The sequence below is a fragment of the Pararge aegeria genome, chromosome 6, assembly GCF_905163445.1.
Source record: "Pararge aegeria chromosome 6, ilParAegt1.1, whole genome shotgun sequence".
Taxonomy (NCBI): Eukaryota; Metazoa; Arthropoda; class Insecta; order Lepidoptera; family Nymphalidae; genus Pararge; species Pararge aegeria.
In genome coordinates this window covers 16,652,958-16,672,304 of record NC_053185.1, presented here as the reverse complement: position 1 = coordinate 16,672,304, position 19,347 = coordinate 16,652,958, and the positions used below count along the sequence as shown (strand labels likewise).

Here is a 19,347-nt window from a genome sequence, read left to right as displayed (position 1 = left end):
GATAGGCCTTTATATATTGGAATAGGCTTGTACGTATCGATATTTCTTTAAAGCATTATTTTAAATGCTGACTCATTTCGAGACGATCAGTATAGAAATTATTTAAATAAGCAGAGTACGTGTCGTCGATACTTTTGATTCTACTTGATTATTACTCGTAGGTATCTTTTCAACATTCGATAGTTTTTCTTACACAGTTCAATCACCTTCCAATACATCATCATGACGGCCGATTGGCGCAGTGGGCAGCGACCCTACTTTCTGATTCTAAGGCTTGTGTGATGAACAGGAATGGTTTTCATTGTCTGGGTGTTAATCTGTACGTATTTATGATTATTTTTCAGTAAAATATTCAACAATCAACTTAGTACCCATAACACAAGCTACGCTTAATTTGGAGCTAGATGGCGATGCGTATATCTATTTATGTATATTTATTTATTAATCTTACCAAATATCAAGTTCGAAATTTACTTATATCTTAAAATACCATCTCTTGAGAAAGTTATTATTTAAGCGTTATTAAACTGATAAGTTTAAAAATTGCAGTGCTTCTTGATCGGATATTGTTTTTACCTGGTCAAATATTTTTTAACCATCCTTATATTGTTAACTTTTTTTATAGTTGAGAGAGATTAAGAGCGTATACCGACCGCACTGTTCCATGCTGTAAACTAGTTCAAAAGTATATAATGAATTTATTTTTAGTTATTGTTAAATTAATTAAAATTTTTGATAATTTTCTATATCAAATCTGTTTGCCTGCGTTCTTCATCCACGTTTATTACGGTGTTTCAAAAATCTCACCGTTTGCTTGGACAAATGTCGCTGTCCGTCTTTTCAAGTAACTCTATGCCAAAAATCAAGTTATATGCTGCTTAGTTAGGGTGTAAATCAAGGAAAAATAAACAAACACATTTTTGCATTTTTCATATTAGTATTAAATGAACCTATTCTGTATTAAGTTTTTCGTCACATCCGATCGCTCCGATTATTCTAATGAGCTGAGTGCATAATATCAATGATACCGTTGCCTCTACGTGATTCTAACACCGGTTGCCTTCTGGCCCTCGTCCGCTATTAGCCTTCAGGATGTGGCACACTTTCACACTTTTATACATCATACAGTGTGTATCTACTATGCGATAGTATTGTCTGTTTAGATTTAACTACAATGATAATAATTATGAAATAAAATGATAATTCGTTTAAATAGTGTTATTCAAATTGTCACAAGAAATGCGTGCAAATTTTACTGAATTCCAAATTTTTGATAATTTAATTTTAGGATTAGATTTTTTATTAAATGGTTTAACGATACAATTGTGGGTACCATTAGATTAAGATTTTCATCAATTATTGTTAGTTTTGGTTACATTAAATTTTTATTTGCATGGTTACAAAAGCATTTTGTTATTCTGTTTTGTTGAGATTATCTTAGTTATAGTCTTATCAAATATTGTCATTCTTTTATAAATTAAACATGAGGAAATTTTTATCGGTAAATCTTACTTTATCTTTCAATTCTTAGAAATATGGTCGTTCGTCACCTTGATTGCATCCAATATTGTTGTTTAGTGATAGAAATGTTTAATACATGGTATTCATAATAAACTCGCCTTAATTCAAACAGACTAAATAAGGTTTCATTGGGTTCACACATAGCTCAACTAGGTCGCGTAAGTAAAACAATCTATTTTTGAGAGATTAGCATTAATATTTATCAGTTTGGTGAAGATTTAATGAAGATCCTCGTTAACAGAAGAGGAGCTACCGTAATAAACAAAAACTAGGGAACTGTGCATTGTCATCATTGGTATTAAATAGTAAAATGTTGATGTGAAATTTTATTATGTTAAATCTCATAATTTAGCAAATACTACATTTTAATAGTTACATGATTATAATCTTCCATCTTCCCGCATCAGCATTCTCACGAGAATCCAAGATGCGAGACGATTACTATTTACGCTTGTACGTTAATTCAGTACCTTAAAAGGCGTGAATAATTACTTGGGTAAGTGAAAAAGCGGTCGGATGCCACGGCTTAAACGTGCGGTGGTCTGAACCTCAAGTTATGCGATTCGTATCCTTGTTTTGTCCATACATTTGACCAGGATAAAAAGTATGGTTATACTTAGAAGTTTTTTTTTTTTTGCTGACAAGTTAGCGTTCTAATTAAATGGCATTTGATGGTCTGTGAAGATTCAGTCTAAGATGGAATTGCACTAACTTGCAAGCAGTATAGTATAAAAAATAAACTGTTTGGCAGATTTTTATGGTGGCGAACCTTTAGGGCTCGACGAGAAAATTCACATTTCACTGTAGAGTAATATACGTTTCAGCGTATATCTTAAATTACTCTATAGTGCAAAGTGTATTTTTTTGGTTGGCTTGTAATTAATTCAAATGATAGTAACACTAGTGTGATTTCCGTTATGGCAAATTAGATAAAAAATAACCTGAATTATATACATTAAATAAAAGGGTTGTAGGATGTTTTGATTAGCAGAATGCATGCTAAACTTGAGTCTGCCAATCGATTTCTTCATAGTGAACTTTGTTATTTTAAACTAAAATACTAACCTTTTTGAATAGTTTTGTGTTCAAAATTTAGTGTCGCTTGTGGCAATTTCTGGTAATTTTATTTTATTCATTTTATCATTCTCTATACTTCTATTCTCTTTAGTTTCCCTTTATAGAGATGGATACTGCCTGAAATAAATGAGATATTATCAAGTGTCAAGTGTTATTTCTTGGGCATGTGCTATGGCATTTTATGAAGCCCTTGGTTCGACTAGGTTCGGCATACTACCTATACACTAGATCACCGAAGCTGTGCCAAGATATATTCTACCAAATTAAAAATTACTCAATACAAGTTAATTTTCTAGTAAATAGTGACAAAATGTGTACCAAATGATATTTATAATTAGTACAACACTTTTTTAGTTAATGCGTGGAAGAACAAATTAAAGTATCCTTCTTCGTACTTTGCTAGAGATGCCGTCAAAGATGTTGTTCGTGATGATTAGCAGGGTAGATAAACAAGCAAGGGGTTGCGAAGATGCGCCTTTGCGTCGGCGCTCTACGTCGCGCGCTCGTCCGTCAGTCTCGCTGTACCGCGAGCGTGCAGCGGTCGTCGTAGAGGGGGCACGATACTCGTCGCTCGCTCTTCTTATCGTCTGTTATTCGCGGTTTTCTGACGGGAACGCACGTGTAGCCGGTATAGGAACGCCACTTATTTACGATGCTCACGCACCTGTGACAAAGCAAATATTTAATGTGATGTGATAGACCTGTATCGGTTGTGTGTTTGCTATTGAATTTGAAACTTAAACGACTCTGTGGATGTTTTTTTTTTGGTGTTGTTATAACTTGTACTGTGCCATTTGGAATACAAAAATCTACTGATGTTCTAAAAGCTCAAGCGTCAATTTCGGCGACAGCCAGTGCGCCAACATCTACAGTTGGATGAACGCCAACAGCGACGCTTCTAAGGTGAGCGAAATCTTGAAATACCACGATCATTAATATCTGTTTTTTTTTGCAATTTGCGGCATTGTAATTTATTGGTATAGCTTATTATTACTTAAAACATTATCGCCTAATCGTGCCTTTCCGCTGTCGCAATTTGTAGCATGTGTTATAACTGTATACACATGCAACGGCGTTATCATTTATTGCAAAAAATATTCCGTATTCAATTTCCGTCGAAGAACACGTTCATTCTATTCAATAACATGTAGGTATCTCTTCTGTCTACTGTTATGTAGCTCGCAATTGTTAAATCAATCAACGGTCCATAGGCACTTTGCAACATACTACCTGATAGTTACTTTGAAATCGCTGCTTAATCACGCACATCATACTTCATAGTTTATATCTTGTTAATACCTGTTAACTAACTTAACAATTAGTGGTAGTAATAGGGCGTAACTAATCTCTATTAATTTTATGATTTAGTAACTTACAAATTATTTTTTATTCAACATTGTTTTTATTATGTAACTAAGACACGATGATAATGTGTTCATATTGTTGTGTTTTATGTATTTTGCTATTTTCAAATCATTTAACCATCAAATTAAATTATTTCAAAAATATTTTTATTCTACTACGAAATACATAAATACTTTTGATTACCTATTTTGGATTATAAATAAGAAAAGTAATTTCTATGCATAAATCCATTTGATCTCCCATCGTAGGAGTAACAATAGTAATGGATTTTGTAGTTAAATGTTAGCAGATGTAATGGCAGGCTGAAAGTAACAATAACATTGTTGAAAGGAAAAATCCGTGCAAAGGCTGTAGATACCTACCGTATCTGAAAAAAAAGTGTGCGTATCAGTGGAATGAAGTCTCCAATAGAAACACAGATCGTACATGTTTTGCAATTTAAAACTGTACAACCGTGAATTTTATATTCCAGTCACTTCTAAGATAGTTGAATTTCAACAGGCAAAAGCATATACATCGGATACAAACCCTTAAAAGAAACTCTCAAATCATGTTATCAAAATTTTGTAAAACCAATCAGGTGAACTACGAGTACTAGACAATATGTATTCTAAATATATAATATGCAATGCACATCCATGATTTTATGTAAAATAAAATCCGTAATACACAATGATTACGTGCTCATTAACTTGTTTCGTAATTCCATAAAAGTTTAATAAAGGCCAGCCAATTTTCACCTTAGGGCTTTATATATCATTTTAATTCTACCCAAGGTCAGAGCGTGAGACCGAATGTTATCGCTTGTAATGTTACGAATACTGTCCGAGGCCCATGTCTTATCAATTATGTCGTATCAAATTCCTGCTGTTCGATCTGTTAATTAACTTGTTTGTGTTTCTGTATTAACAAAAAATATCATAGTATTTATTGGTATAATATTTAAAAAAACGTTTGTCAATTGGAATGATTGATATTCGTGATTTATGTTATTGATAGGAAGGATTGGAGTTAAGATAACCGTAACTGTTATATATAAAATAAGAACTTAGTTTTTTTTGTTTAACTCAATAAATTTAATCGTATCACTTTCATGAATGTAAAAATGAAATTCCCATCGTAGATTGCGTACCATGGGAAAAAATTTCTATTTTTACCAAATATGACTTCCATGCACAAGTTTTTCAAAAAGTATTAAGGTAGATGTTACGATATTTACAAAAATTACCTCAATGTTACTAGTAACTCTACTAAATGTACATTTGTAACTACGACTATTTGCAGATGAGATCATTCTGGACGCGCTCATGATTACTCATTCTAAATTCTAACTCCAGACCCTACCACTTGAGCCCGAGAATAATTTACGTAAAATATAAGGCGAGCTTATGGTGTGGAACTTCTCACGAACGAATCAATTTTTTTGGAAATAAATGTTATTTGCTGAACACTGCACGGAATTTCCTCATTTAAGTATGCTTAGATTTGCACAAATATAATATAGTCTGCCGAGAATTATTTGATGAGCCGTACGCCATAATCGTAAACAGATACACATTTCCTCTAGCTCAATGGGTTTCCATCTCGAGTGGTGAACTGAGTCAGACTCAGTATCACTTTAGAATTCGACCTCCCCAAAATAGAGTGAACGTGACCGTCTACCCCTGGTTCTTTTGGTCGTTTCGAGTCGTCACTCATTCAATTGCCTGTTGGCCTTCGGCCAGGATAATGCGGAATGCCAGAATGAGGTCTACTTTTATAATGGCACTTAAGCCGACTGGACAAGAGTCTTATTTGCGTCACATTATATTTATTAATTCAAAACGGTGCTTGATCGCTTAATCTCAATCAATATAATGCCCGGACATATTTTCTGGCTATTGCAGTGAAAGCACTCGAACCACAATTATTTAGATTTTTAGCAAACAAAAATAATATTAGCAAACCTGAAATTATCATTTTAAAACTATAGTTTTGCTTCCATTACTTCATTATTTTCTCTTATATTGACTGTTTTACTTGAATTATAATGTGTAGTTAACCGTTCTGCATACAGACAGCTAAGTATAAGAACTTCTCACTTTTATCAATATCCGCATGAATCTGTTAGTCAATTTTATACGCACATGCATGTGATATTTTGGATCATTTATTTCCTGCTATTGCTTAATCCGCGAGTGCAGGCGGCTGTACAATTACCAGCACCGAAATTAGTTTTACGAGTGGCGGCCGGGGCTATGACGCGCTCGCACACATCAAACGGCAACACTCATTGTTAATGTTTATTATTAGTTCCCATGAACCGTTTACGTTACTCGGTGTATGTAGGTCCATCGTTTCCGTAACCTTGGGAGATTGTGTTGTGTTAGCATGATAATTACTCACGAATTCTACAGTTACAGTTTATCCGCATGGATTTCCTAATTCTTGCATAAGATGTCTCCGAATACTTACCAAAATTGTAGTAGTACACAAACTACATCCTACACAATTATTTCTGCCGCCTAGTAGCATTGCTGTATTCCAGCTTGAAATACATGGATTCCGTTTTAATTACAGGCACACGAGGATTAACACCTGTGCCTTAGGTTTATGGATAAAGGGCGGCCTTTTATAGGACGTGTGCCCTGCGAAATGGGCCAACTGCTTGGTCCATCAAAAGCTGTCAAAAAATGCTAAGAATCGAAATATTTCTTCCGTTAAAAGTTACTATCCTCATAAAAAACGCATCAAGTCGAAATGTGATATGGAGCTTTTGGTTTTGTCCTAGGTTATCGATTAAATTGATTTCGTGAGAGTTTCGGGAAAATCCCGCAAATCTGCCAAGCTCAGAATACGGGAAAAGCAAAACTCATCAAGAACAGTAAATATTTAATTGTGGGAACTAGAGACAATATACGTCATGAATAGTAGTAGTTAAAAATGCGCACAAGGATGTTTATCGGTGTCATCAGGTCATCTGATGCCGATGAAACAATGCGCTCACTCTACCGAAAGTCGGCATTACGTTAATTATTCATGACGTGCGACAAAAAAGTGTATCGAGAAATTCGAGCCGACCGGTCTCTGTGACCTATTCTTGTTCGACAAATCGGTCCAAATTTTATACATATCGATCAACTTCTTTATCGTCATAGTATTCATTTTCCTCGAACATATAAGGGAAATTGATTTACGAAGTTATTACTATATGACCTCTACAACCGGTTAAGGGTAAGCGAGCAGTGAGGTCTTACAATAATTTTCACTTTATGGACATGTCGTTCATATCAGTGATGATAAATTCGTCGCTAGATCCAAATTACCTTTAATTAATGATTAATGTCTCATGTTTTGCATCAATATTCGAGAATAAAAACAAAGTTATATTGTCATAGAATAAAAAAATCAATAATATAAAATCAATGTTCTATATTAACAGAATGTTTCCGCCAATTAATTTCTTCTCAAACACCTTTCGCCTTTTACGTTCCTCGAATTATTTTCTGCCGAATATTTTGTTTGCAAATATTGGTTATGAGGTCGGTTATCGGTAAACTTTACGATAGTAGCGACACTTCACACGACTCAACAAACTTGATTCAACACCCTTATGAATAAAAGCACGTAAAACTTTATTGTTACATTGACACCAATATGTCATTCGAGAGTGTATAGGGCCGAAAAAAGAGGAAAATGCACGGGGAGGCTAGAAAATCGGAACATGGTATACCATGTATGGCCTGAGGAACAAGTTCTTAACGATTTTCGAAGTCATCGAATAACGGTTACAAAGAGACAAAAAACTCTTCGTTGCCTCCATCCTGCGTAATTGGCGAAGGGCTTTCGGAATGCGGCCTGACGAAGATGACTCCCAAAAGGAAAGACGGACTTCCTTAAAAGGAATTGCAGATGCCTTACATTTAAATAGAATTTAAATTTTATGGCTACCATATTTTTCGTGGTGGTTTTATTGCATTTTTTATTCCTTTGTTTTTTAATCGAAATGTTCAATAATCCATTATGTACCATAAATGGCCTAAAATTTGCTACGGGACGATGTACGAGTATTACTATCTTCCCTGTACTTTGTAATGGTTTTTTTCGTTGAGGATTCCTTTTCTTGCTAAAGGTAGATTACCGTGTTGAAACGTGAACTAGATGTGTTTGAATGTCACGACATTTAAATGTCCGTCACTTAAGGTGGCTCGGATTTAACGGTGCAGCAATCATAACATTATCCCTACACTTTGAGGTAGCGAGCCACATCAGCCCCATAACACGAGGAATGTGTGTTAAACTCATCAAAGCACTTCTGAGAAGGACTGGCTCTATATTCTATAGAATGTTAGATAAACCGCGGAACACATAAAACGGTAAAGCATTTCCTTGAAGCTTAAGAGGTTTGATCTTTATAATGTTATTGCCACTCAAATATGTAGAGTGCATTCTTAGCCGTTGTTAAAACATAACTCATTTTGGATTTCTAGTTTACTAACGTAAAAAAAAAGTAATGAGCTTAAAAAGTACGTAAATCATTTAATATATATTAGTTAAGGACAAGGGATGTGAAGCTTACACTTCTTCATAATGCCGAACATTTTATACATGCACCTTTTGGGTGTCATATACGCTGAGGGCTTAACGTCCTACGTATACAGTACAATAATGGCATAAGAGTCATAAGGGGCTGCGTCGCAGTGCATCAAACATGTTTGCGGAAAATCCTGTTGATGACTTTAACGCAATCATGAGGAAACGTCTGCATCGTTGATGTCTGCAGTATTTTCAAAATTTTAAGCAATAAATGGTAAAATCACTTTATGGAGCACTTAATTATTTACTATTTTTGGCCATTTTTAATTAGTAAAATAGTTAATAAGATAATTGTTACTAACAATAAATAATGTTATAATGTACAGCGATCACAAGCTATGGAACTTAATCCGAAATAATCGTTATTATTATTTTATTATTAGTTACATAATATCATTACCGACTACATACAACTATTTAAATTCTTTCTAAAGAAATATCGTTACTTCTTTTTATGCTAATACAATAAAATGATATGGTCAATGCGCGACGTGAACTCGTTCTCAACCAGTTCTGTTCGCTATCCTCTCAAGATGTATGATGCATGTTGGATCGCGAAAATGCGATTTTACAGAACTAACTTGGTCTGTACAGGTGATCGAGGACTCTTTTATGGTATCGTTGAAAAAACGACAGCTGGCCGACCCCATATTAGTGCAGTTGCAGCGAAAGGTGTCGTAAGGCGCAAGCTGCCTTGCGACAAGACGAACCACTAAGCCTAATGAATTACGCCGAACAGTAGTTAAGGGCACAAATTAATTTTCTTAACGCTCCGACTTAGTTCATTAGTTACCTCGCCTAACCTGTATGCCTTTGCAATAAAGCCTTCATAAGGCTAATAAATCAGCTGTGGCAATTAATTAAAATTGCATTTGATGTTTTTCCACAACGAGAAAACATGGAAAAATGTATAATTATCGTTCGACCGGTTGTATCAGAACGTATTCCTGTATCAATTGCTATGAATGTAAAAGCTGTTAATAGTTCAACTGTTATTGCAAATTCGATAACCTGCATACGACAGCCTCCGCATTTACCCTGTCAAGATTGACGACCAAAGTGTAGTACGTCACATAATCTAAATCACAACGCGACGATTCGTCGACTACATAACGCTGTCATGAGCAGGCAGAGAAACCAGTGAAATATTGCAGTGCATCCATTATTCATTAATTAACCCACTATCGCTCCGCCATAACGGGTCATCCTCGGAAGCTAGTCGGTTACACGTTGCTAAATAACTAAGGATGATCGTTTCAAACGAGTTTCATCGTACGAGGTAACTTCCAGCGGTCATACGGCCTAAGCAAATATAGACTGTTTTGATAAACGTAGCATAAAATACTTATCATTCGCTTTTTAAAATACATGTAATGTAAAATTATTTCGAAAGTAATAAAAATAATAGCAGTGAAAGGATTGCGCAATAATGGAAAGACTGTGAATGATTAATATTAAAGCCTAGCATCGATATTCTTCCGCGTAATAGGTATTTGCGACATCAGTTATTTTCGAATGCAAATCATAACACTTCCGTACACACAGAAATTATTTCTGCATCAACAAGAGTTGCGTAAACGTCGTTAATGCTTTGTAATTGTAATTCACTTGATTTTAGATATTCCTGCAGAGAATAATCACGGTAATAAAATCGTACGTGCAAATAATAACTTTTCATTCGCGTATATTTATTGGTGAAATAAATTGCCTAAATTTTTTTCAATGACTGGCTATGATTAAAAGATTGGTCTTTTTATCATAGTCGAGTTTTTTCATTCTATATTTAATGCTACTAACAGGAATATTGTTTTTTGTTTCAAATTTATATCCAACTGGATTAATAATACTTTTTCTTCAGTGGTAACTTTCTTCCACACAGCGAGCTTTCTATTACGCTTAAGGTCAAAATGACCAAGTTCAACGTTTAACGGCCCCGTCATTTATCGGCTGACCTGAACTTGTCACAGCGCGAAGGCTGTCTATCTATCGATTTGGTAATAAATCAGAAATTCATAGCAATTTACCACTTATGTACAACCGTATAAAGCAAACAATAGTCTATATTCACAGTTATAGTGTTCTTGTCAAGGAATTACAGTGCAAGTATTTTGTGGATTATATTTGAAACTGATGGAAGTTGGCACTATAAAATTATACTGTCGTCATCTGAATAAACTACAAACGATTTTCGACATTAAATTCTATAATTCATAACTAACTACCTTCATAAATATTTCTGTATTTACGAGTAGGTGCAATAGATATTTTTGAATTATAAAGCCACGATTAATCGCTTCTCCTTTATTAAAAAAACATCGTTACTTTATTATGGTACACGAATAAATAATTCTAAATGTTGCTCCACGTAACCATTATATTTAACTGATTACGCAATATATTTCTTAGTCTTTAACTTATCTAGAGAGGTGATCGTTTTAGAAGGAATTTTGTGTTTCCTTAAAGAGATAAATACGGCCAATGCATAAATACAATATTCCCTTATGCAGATAGAGTAATAAATCTTGATTCGGACGCTGAAGTGTCCACGTGATTTGCTCAATCACTCTTCCCGTATCATTTGAAGCCCGCATGTCAAGCTGTGACGATTCATAGCGAATTGAATAAGTGGTTATCGTAGATAACGAAGACAATATGACAAGAGACCAATGCCTTCATAATGCTATGTAAAGATGTCCAATAAAAAAATGAAGATGGACTAAAGTTCATGAATGTTTAAAACTTGTTTGTATGGTTAGGTGAGGCCGTGCCGTGTGGTGACGGCAGATCAGAAAAAAGTTATCACCAACCCTTCTCTACCCGCGGTTGTCGTCCGAGACGACCAAGGTAATAAAACGGAGAGCGGGCAGCAGCGCTGTGCTACTACTACCATCTACTGCGATCACCAATCCGCCTGCCCAGCGTGGTGATTATGGACAAATCCTCCCAGGCCTTTAGTCCAGCAGTGGACTGTAATAGGCTGTTGTTGATGTTGATGATGATGATGATGATGATGATGATGATGATGATGATGTGAATGATGATGATGATGATAATGATAATGATAATGATAATGATGGTGGTGGTGGTTAGGTACCTAAATTTACGGACGAAATACTGAACTGATTTAATCATTAATATAACACTTATTTTACTGACGATGGCAAAGATCAAATGACTACAATAATTCACCAATTATTGCAGGAGAATACCATAAAAACATGTTTAAATAGACAGGTACTGACAAACAGAAATATGGTGTATTAAATTACAGAGTAGGTAGAAGTGTGAAGTTCAGTTATAAATATTTTGTCTGACCGATGTGACATCATCTGAGTAATAATACTAGGTAGGTAACAAGTTTTGTGAGATTAGATAGATTAGATTAGGTAGATTTTTTTTAATTGCCGTAGGTAAATGTTGACTAACTAAAGACTTTTTATGTTGAGCAAGTATTTCTTTTTACATTATCATGGTCATTATGATATTCTTTATTCTTTTTTGATACTGGGTTCCACCAACTTCTAAAATGACAATGTTTTAGTAACGTCTTCAGAGATAGAGGACGGAGCTTTTAATTTTTTTTTTTTTTTTATAAAAACGGCTGCACTGTCTTGGAGGTTGCCGTTGGAGGATGCCCGATTCATAGACACATCGAAAGTTTTGCATGAGCTCACTTCAGGATACGACTGCGCGACGCAGCAGATAGCAAAAAAAATTATATAAAATTGCAGTGATAATAATTTATATATATCATAAACCCTTTTATGATAGACTTAAAATATTATGGAATTAGAAGAAAAAATATTTAAAAATTTCTTATGATGGTCCGAGGAAGATTAAAAATACTGCATTATATCAGTCAGTAATTGATTGATACATATTAAATTTAAATCATTGCGTTTATTGCGTTTGGCCCATTGTTTTCTCGTGCATTCAATTGTTTTAGTAACTAGCATTTAGAGTTTTGTTTACCCAACACCCACACGTATCATGTTTCCAAAACAACCGTTCAATCAAATCGGTCTGCTCGTGTACATTTGTTTATTTATATCTTATCTGCGTCTGCAAAAAGTAGGTACATTGATCGATTACGTGTACCCACAAACATATTGTTTTGACCTCAGGCCGGTTGTTTTGAATCAGTTATTTTTATTACAGTTCGTACAGTTTGGTACAATCGGAACTACATGATATCTGTATAATATGTAATTTAAATCTAGAGATATCATATTATATCTGTATAATATGATATCTCTAGTTTCAACTAAGATTATAGTGATTTTAATAAAAACAGTTTAAAGTTTTAAAAACAAAATTATTTATGGAGATACAAATACCATAAAATCGATTGTTGGTTTGTCCTCTAATTACGCAGCAATTGAGTGGCGTGGCGTGCAAAATAGCAACGGAATTTTTGCATAGTTATAATCTATGGGCTGTTTTCAGCATTGCCAGTGGCTTATATTCCAGAAAAATCACGTGCTGTCTATAGAGTAGAAGTAAAGTGTAAATCTCTTGACGAATTTTAGAGAATAACGAATCATATTATTTGTATTATCCTGAAAAAGATTCTAATAAATGCGAAAGTGTTAGTTCATTTTTCATTCTTTCGCAGCAACTTACACATTTATACCATATGATCTCCAAGCCCCGTGGATGGATAACGCCAACTTTCGGACCGTTATGAAAATGTATTTAAATGTTTTATGATGAGTTTTCATAATATAAAATCGGCGATATAATCGGCGACGTTAAACTCATAACGTGACTTTCGCCGCATTGTGTCAAAAATCCGCTCATCTAAATTGTAACGACACAACAATGTCAGCAAATGTACCTGTCATCTATTGTTGCATAAATTGGCACGTCCGAGCACAACAATTGATCCACATACGCGGTACATCCACACCGCATTCGGACGGAAATTATACATGCGTTGGAGCGGCATTAACGTGAACCGCATTGTCCTGAGGGCCGTGTGCATGTAACTGTACTGGGGACAGGGCCGCTCAGCTTGGAAAGAATATATTGGTAAACCTATATATGCCCATAAAATACCAAACAATTTCCAAACGCATTGTGATTCTGTTAGTCGGTTTAGAGCATGATAAGATGTTCAAAACATTATAGAGCAAATCTATAATGTTTTGAACATCTTATCATAAAAAATAGAGCTATCAAAAAAATCCTATGAATATTTCAAGAATTGACGTTACAGTTTTTTTTGGGCATCTCTCCCAGGTTTACTATTGTAGTAGTTCGAGATTTATAAGACGCGTAAGAAGCGCTTCTTCGTTTCTAATACACACTGCAAAAATCTGGAATGCACTTGCGTCCGTTTTCTACACCATCTCTTATGTGAGCGTCTTCTCGGCGAGCTGCTAACGCTTTGTGTGAATAATTACTGATTATCGGACGTCATTGCAGTCTATATGTTCAACAAAAAAAGCAGTCTATGTTACAATATTAACATGAGCTGAGCCATAAGAGGCATGCCTTGTAGTTTCCTCGCAGAGATCGCTCCTAAGGAATAAGGTCGCCTTTTGTATAAGACATATCTTTTTTCGTGTCGCTTTTTTTTTTGTTTCTTGTAATTTATTTAAATTTGTGAGGATTATTGATAAAAATCCTCAGGGCAGTATGGGCCTCATTGTACTGTATTAGATCTTTTTTCAGTTTTAGAGTTCAGCTAGAGAGTAAACTATTAAATAATTGTTACAGCTATCGGACTGGAAATAGGTTCAATACAGTAATACCTACCATAGCAGTAAGAACAAGTGCTGATGCAAATATAAGATCATTGGCAGCAAAAGTTTATACTTATGTTTTTAAAGATCTTTTAAAATTAACTCGCATTCCATCAATGCACCTAACTGAAACGGTACTGAACTGCAGCTGAAACGGTAGATACAAAATTATATATATAAAAAGTTTATTGCATAAAGCAAGCTTTTATTAAAACATTCCAGGATTAACATGTCGGCCCTACAAAGGAGAGGGTGGATCACCCCATCATATTCGAATTCAACGGAATAATTTTCCAATACGAAGGGTTACTGCCCTTCACAACGCAGCTACAGCGTGATAATTTACTGGCTATTCTTGCACAATGCCCGGGAAAATTTATAACGTGATAACGCCCGTGCCTTATCCCGTTTCATTTCGACGGGATTTGGTGTGAATCCCGGCTGCCACAAATGTCATTATACTAGAAGATAATCGTAAATAATCCCCGATGAAGCTTGGATTCGACTATTACGACTCTTTTATTGGAAACTGAAATTTATTTTCGTCGCTCTGTTGTGTTCCGTGTAATAAAACGTCATAACAGTTTTTCTGTGCATTAGTTCGGTGTTATCTGTTTGAGGCAGCGATAGATTTTACGACATATGAAGCGGTGATAGCCTAGTGGGTAAGGCTTCGGCTTTCCTTTCGTGAAGACCGAGTTCGAGCTCCAGCTGTTCCAGCAGCAACCACTGACTTTTGGGAGTTATGTGCATTTTTAATTTAATCAATTTAAATATCACTTACTTTAAACGGTGAAGGAAAACATCGCGAGGAAACCTGCATGCCTGAGAGTTTTTCGCGTGTGAAGTCTACCCATCCGCACTTGGCCTGCCTTGTATACTATAGTCTAAACCCTTCTCATACTTAGAGGAGACCCATGCCCTGTAGTGGGCCGGTAATGGGATATGATGATGAGGATGATAGATTTTACTTATAACACGGTTTTATTATTTGTTTTAAGTTGAGCGTCTTACGTTATGTAGGTATGGAGTGTTGCCCTTTGCGAAAAAAATAACAACGATTTGTCATTTTGTCTAGCGACGGAAACTTTTAGGAATTTGATTAATAGGTCCGAACTTTGATATCGGTCTTAAGGTGACCATAAACCGGTCTATATTATTTTCCATTACGTACATGCTTGAACAGTCGCGAGTCGCTACCACTCTGAAGTCGGAGTCCAGGTAATCTCGTAGATCTTGGGCAGTGGTCAACTTCCATCCATGGCGCTAGTCCTCATGTCATTATCAACCCCTTAAAGGTCCACTACGAGGCACGGATGTCCTCTTAGAATAAGGGTAGTTTAGGCCTTAGTCCACCACGCTGGCCATGTGCGGCTTGGTAGAATTCACACATGTTTATTTATTAATTTATTTTATTGAACAACCTACTACTAAAACTTATAATTCTTCGCATCCTGAAATTTACATGAGAACGTTATGGATAACTCTCTGAAATGCCTTTTAAGTTTAAGCAAGTGATATTCGTAATTACCTATATTAAATTAAAAAGCACCATCAATACTAAAATTCAGAGATACGTGCCACGGATGAAACTCGGCCACGCCCAAAGGGAGGCTGCAACTCTAACCACTAGGCTATCCACTACTTTTACCCAAAATATATTCAGACTTAATATTTAAACGTAATATCTGTTTCATCACTAAGAGGTTTACTAAATAATTTAGGTACCCGATGCAGTTTCGTTGCAGAAATATAAATATAATCCATATTAACTGTAGCCGTTGGAGTATAATATTGCAATGGGAAATCAGTAGTATACCGGAGAGCCCCATATACTCGACGCAATGGGGTAACTCAGTAGCATCACACGTAGTCACGTGCCGACCACGGGCGGTCGGAGCCTGTCGCATGTCTGAAAGTGATGTGTTAATCGTGCGTCGCTCCATGACAATTTTCAGCCCATTATTATAAAATGGTTCGTGTGGGAACAGCCAATGATAAAAAATAACAAATTATGAGATATTGTAATCAAAAGTCGAAAATATCTTTATTCAAGTAGGCCCATAGGTGGCACTTTTGATGCGTGCATTACATAAGAATTACACGGTAGTGTGATGATGGCGATAACCATATTCGTTAACCTAAAACTAAAGCTATGAGGGTTTCAAATCCGGCTAAGTTTGTTGTGAGCTAAGAAGAAGCCCACAACAAACTCTTGTGGTTTGAGATGTAAAGTTAAGGTTAAGTAGGTACAGGTGACTATCTTCTCACACCACAGCAGTAATGGGGAGATGATGATGATGACAGTTGTTAAGTCGCTATCTCACTCTCTACACTTTTTGGGGTTTTTTCCCGTAAAACGTACATACTAGGAATGATATAAAAATATTCGCGCTTCCATTCTTAGTGACGTAAAGAAAACAAAACTGTGCTAATTTTTTTAACGTAAAAATTTTAAGCGGAAACCTAAAAAGTCTGGAAAAGTGAAAAAGTTCCATTCAACGAGGGTAGGCGAGTCCGGTCAAACTGTTCATTAATTTCGGCATCACCATTGTTGCAGCTCGTAAAGCGTGACCCGGCGCTTTGACCGATTGTTTTGTGCAACCATTGTTGTAAAAAAGAGTTAGGCTGATCGCACATCACACCATCTGCGGAACAGTATGTCGCCATAGTTGCCTCACCAGTTATTACCGGATATGATGTCGACTTCTCATCCATAGGTTAAACTCTTATTTATTTGCATCGATAATATAATTTAATCAAACAGATAAAATAGAAATTTATTAAGTAACATTAATAATAAAAATTACAAAGTAACATTAATATTTACAAAAAATATAAGCCGTGTGACTGTTCACTTACGGGCATGGTACCCAAAATGCTGGCGCTATGGACCCTTTGAATTGTTAGACTTAGCCGTTGGGCTAAATAAGCGCCAGCTCTTCCTCAAGACCAATCTTTTGTCTATTTATCTATAAAATAGATAATTATGAAAAACGCTTCCTAAGTACATAATCAATTATCTTTATTATCAACCCATCATCGGCCCACTACGTGGAACGGGTCTCTTCTTAGAATGAGGCTCGACCACGCTGACCAAATTTGGATTGATAGACTTCACACCCCTTTGAAAACATTTTGAAGAACTCTCAGGTATACAGGTTTCCTCACAATGTGTTTCTTAACGATATGTTAGGGCAAGCGATGTTTTAATTGCTTAAATTAAAAACGCACATCAATCCGAAAAGTTCAAGTTCAAGTTTGTGTCGGCAACCACCCTTGATTTTTGCAAGTGGTGCGACGCGAGTGGGCATTTTCATTTGGATTCAGAGTTAAGAAAGTCTAAAAATGCATTGCCATCAGCTCGCGCTACAATATGCGATCAGCTTAAAAGAGTAAAAAATCTCTCGCTGCGAAATAGTACAATGCCCCGCGCACGCTGCCATTGTTCGCCTTTGTAATAGCGTAAGGGTGGATATTAAAGTGCTCCCTTAATATACGCCCTTTGGCCAACCATGAGGAATATAATATTATCTCGGATCGCTTCTCACGACTGTGCTTTAGATCTGCAGGGCTAGCGTTCGCTCCACGAGATCAATTTCTCTACCCGTTACTCGTTTTTTTTCTATAGAGATGGACGAGATAATGAACAACTCTCTCGTGGTGCGCATGCTAGCACCTTTGCTTTTTTTGGCTTACAGCAAACTGCCTCGTGGATCAAGTGGTCAGAATATTAAAACTACGAATAGGTAGGTAAACGGGTTATTTTATCTAGAAACTCTTAGTACAAGTACAAAAGTTTGCTTTGTACATAGGGTTAATTAATCAAATTCAAAAAAGTTAAACTGGTAGTTCCAGAGATAAGATTGGTTAAAAACGTAGCGTGTGGAAATCTAGCTTAACAAGTATGCGCAGGAGTGGATGTTCTTGATAATGATATTTATATGAAAGCTTGTTAGTAAATTTGCTTTGACAAAATCATTACATAATCACCATGATACTCATTTATCTAGTTAGTTTGTATACGCTAATAGCGAACACAATATTATTATCTTGTTATCAACGTAACTAAAGTACGCCAGCCGATCCGTACAAATGGGTACTCAGGCGTTATCATTCGAAATTGCATTTCCGCTTATCTAAATGGTAAGTCGAAAGTTTAATTTCTCCGAACGTTGCATTAACAAGATTTGTGCTACGTGTACGGTAACAATCATTTACATACAAATCATTTGCTGTGTATAGCGTTTAATATACCTTGGCAATAGCTTGATTTAATATGTCCTAAAACTTTTCTTGAAACCTTTTAAATATTTTCTTTTAGATTGTTTAACAGACAAGTAGGAAAAAAAGAGAAAATCAACTTTTCCATGTAGGTACCTGAAGTCTATTTTCTCTTAGTTGTCGTATAATATAAACAACCTTTTTTTTAATTGTGAGGTTTATTTCCAAATTGTTAAGATAATAATCAAACATACGTAAAGAAAATCTAATTTTATTGTGTGTATTGTTATTTATTTAATTTTCATAACGTAGCTACTTGACAAAAAAGAGTAATGGAAAAATTGTTTACATTATAAGACAAGTAAGAAAAAATGTAGTGTCCTGACATAAACATTTTCAAACTTTTGAACACATGAATTTTTCAGCTTTTAAACTACCAAACGTATAAATGGTTGCCCTGTGGATATTTTAGTTAGCATATGGACTATCACGAGCTCATTCCTTTTTGCTGAGATTTTCAGTTTTGCTTGGAACTTGGAGTTTTGCACACAAATTTGCGCTTTCCAGTCTCTGAGAGTACGTTAAGCCGTCCATCGCACTTTGTTATTAATAAAATTCGTTAAAGCTCACCAAACCTTATAACTTCAGCGTGCAGGGTCTAAGTTTTTAATCTCTCTCTCCCTCTCTCTCTCCAGAGAAGGCAGAGCAGCAGGACGTATTAGGATGACGATGATATTATGTAGATATTTTCTATCGATTTATCCCAGACGTAGGTACGCGTGTCAAATTGTATTATTACAATCCTACAAATGGGGCGAAGTCTCCCTTTATAATCTTG

General features: G+C 35.5%; 1 protein-coding gene across 11 annotated transcripts in view; it reads left to right on the top strand.

The window, feature by feature from the left end:
* The window catches only part of LOC120624456 (rho GTPase-activating protein 23), a 497,253-nt gene that overhangs the window by 244,743 nt on the left and 233,163 nt on the right, over nt 1–19,347 (top strand). Inside the window, exon 1 of one of the 11 annotated variants that reach the window (XM_039891018.1) lies at nt 3,105–3,501. The exons of the other annotated variants lie outside the window; for them this stretch is intronic. Coding sequence (XP_039746952.1) covers nt 3,475–3,501 — 27 coding nt within the window. The 5' untranslated portion in view covers nt 3,105–3,474. Of the gene's footprint in view, nt 1–3,104; nt 3,502–19,347 lie in introns of those variants that run through there. 11 annotated transcript variants of the gene reach the window in all.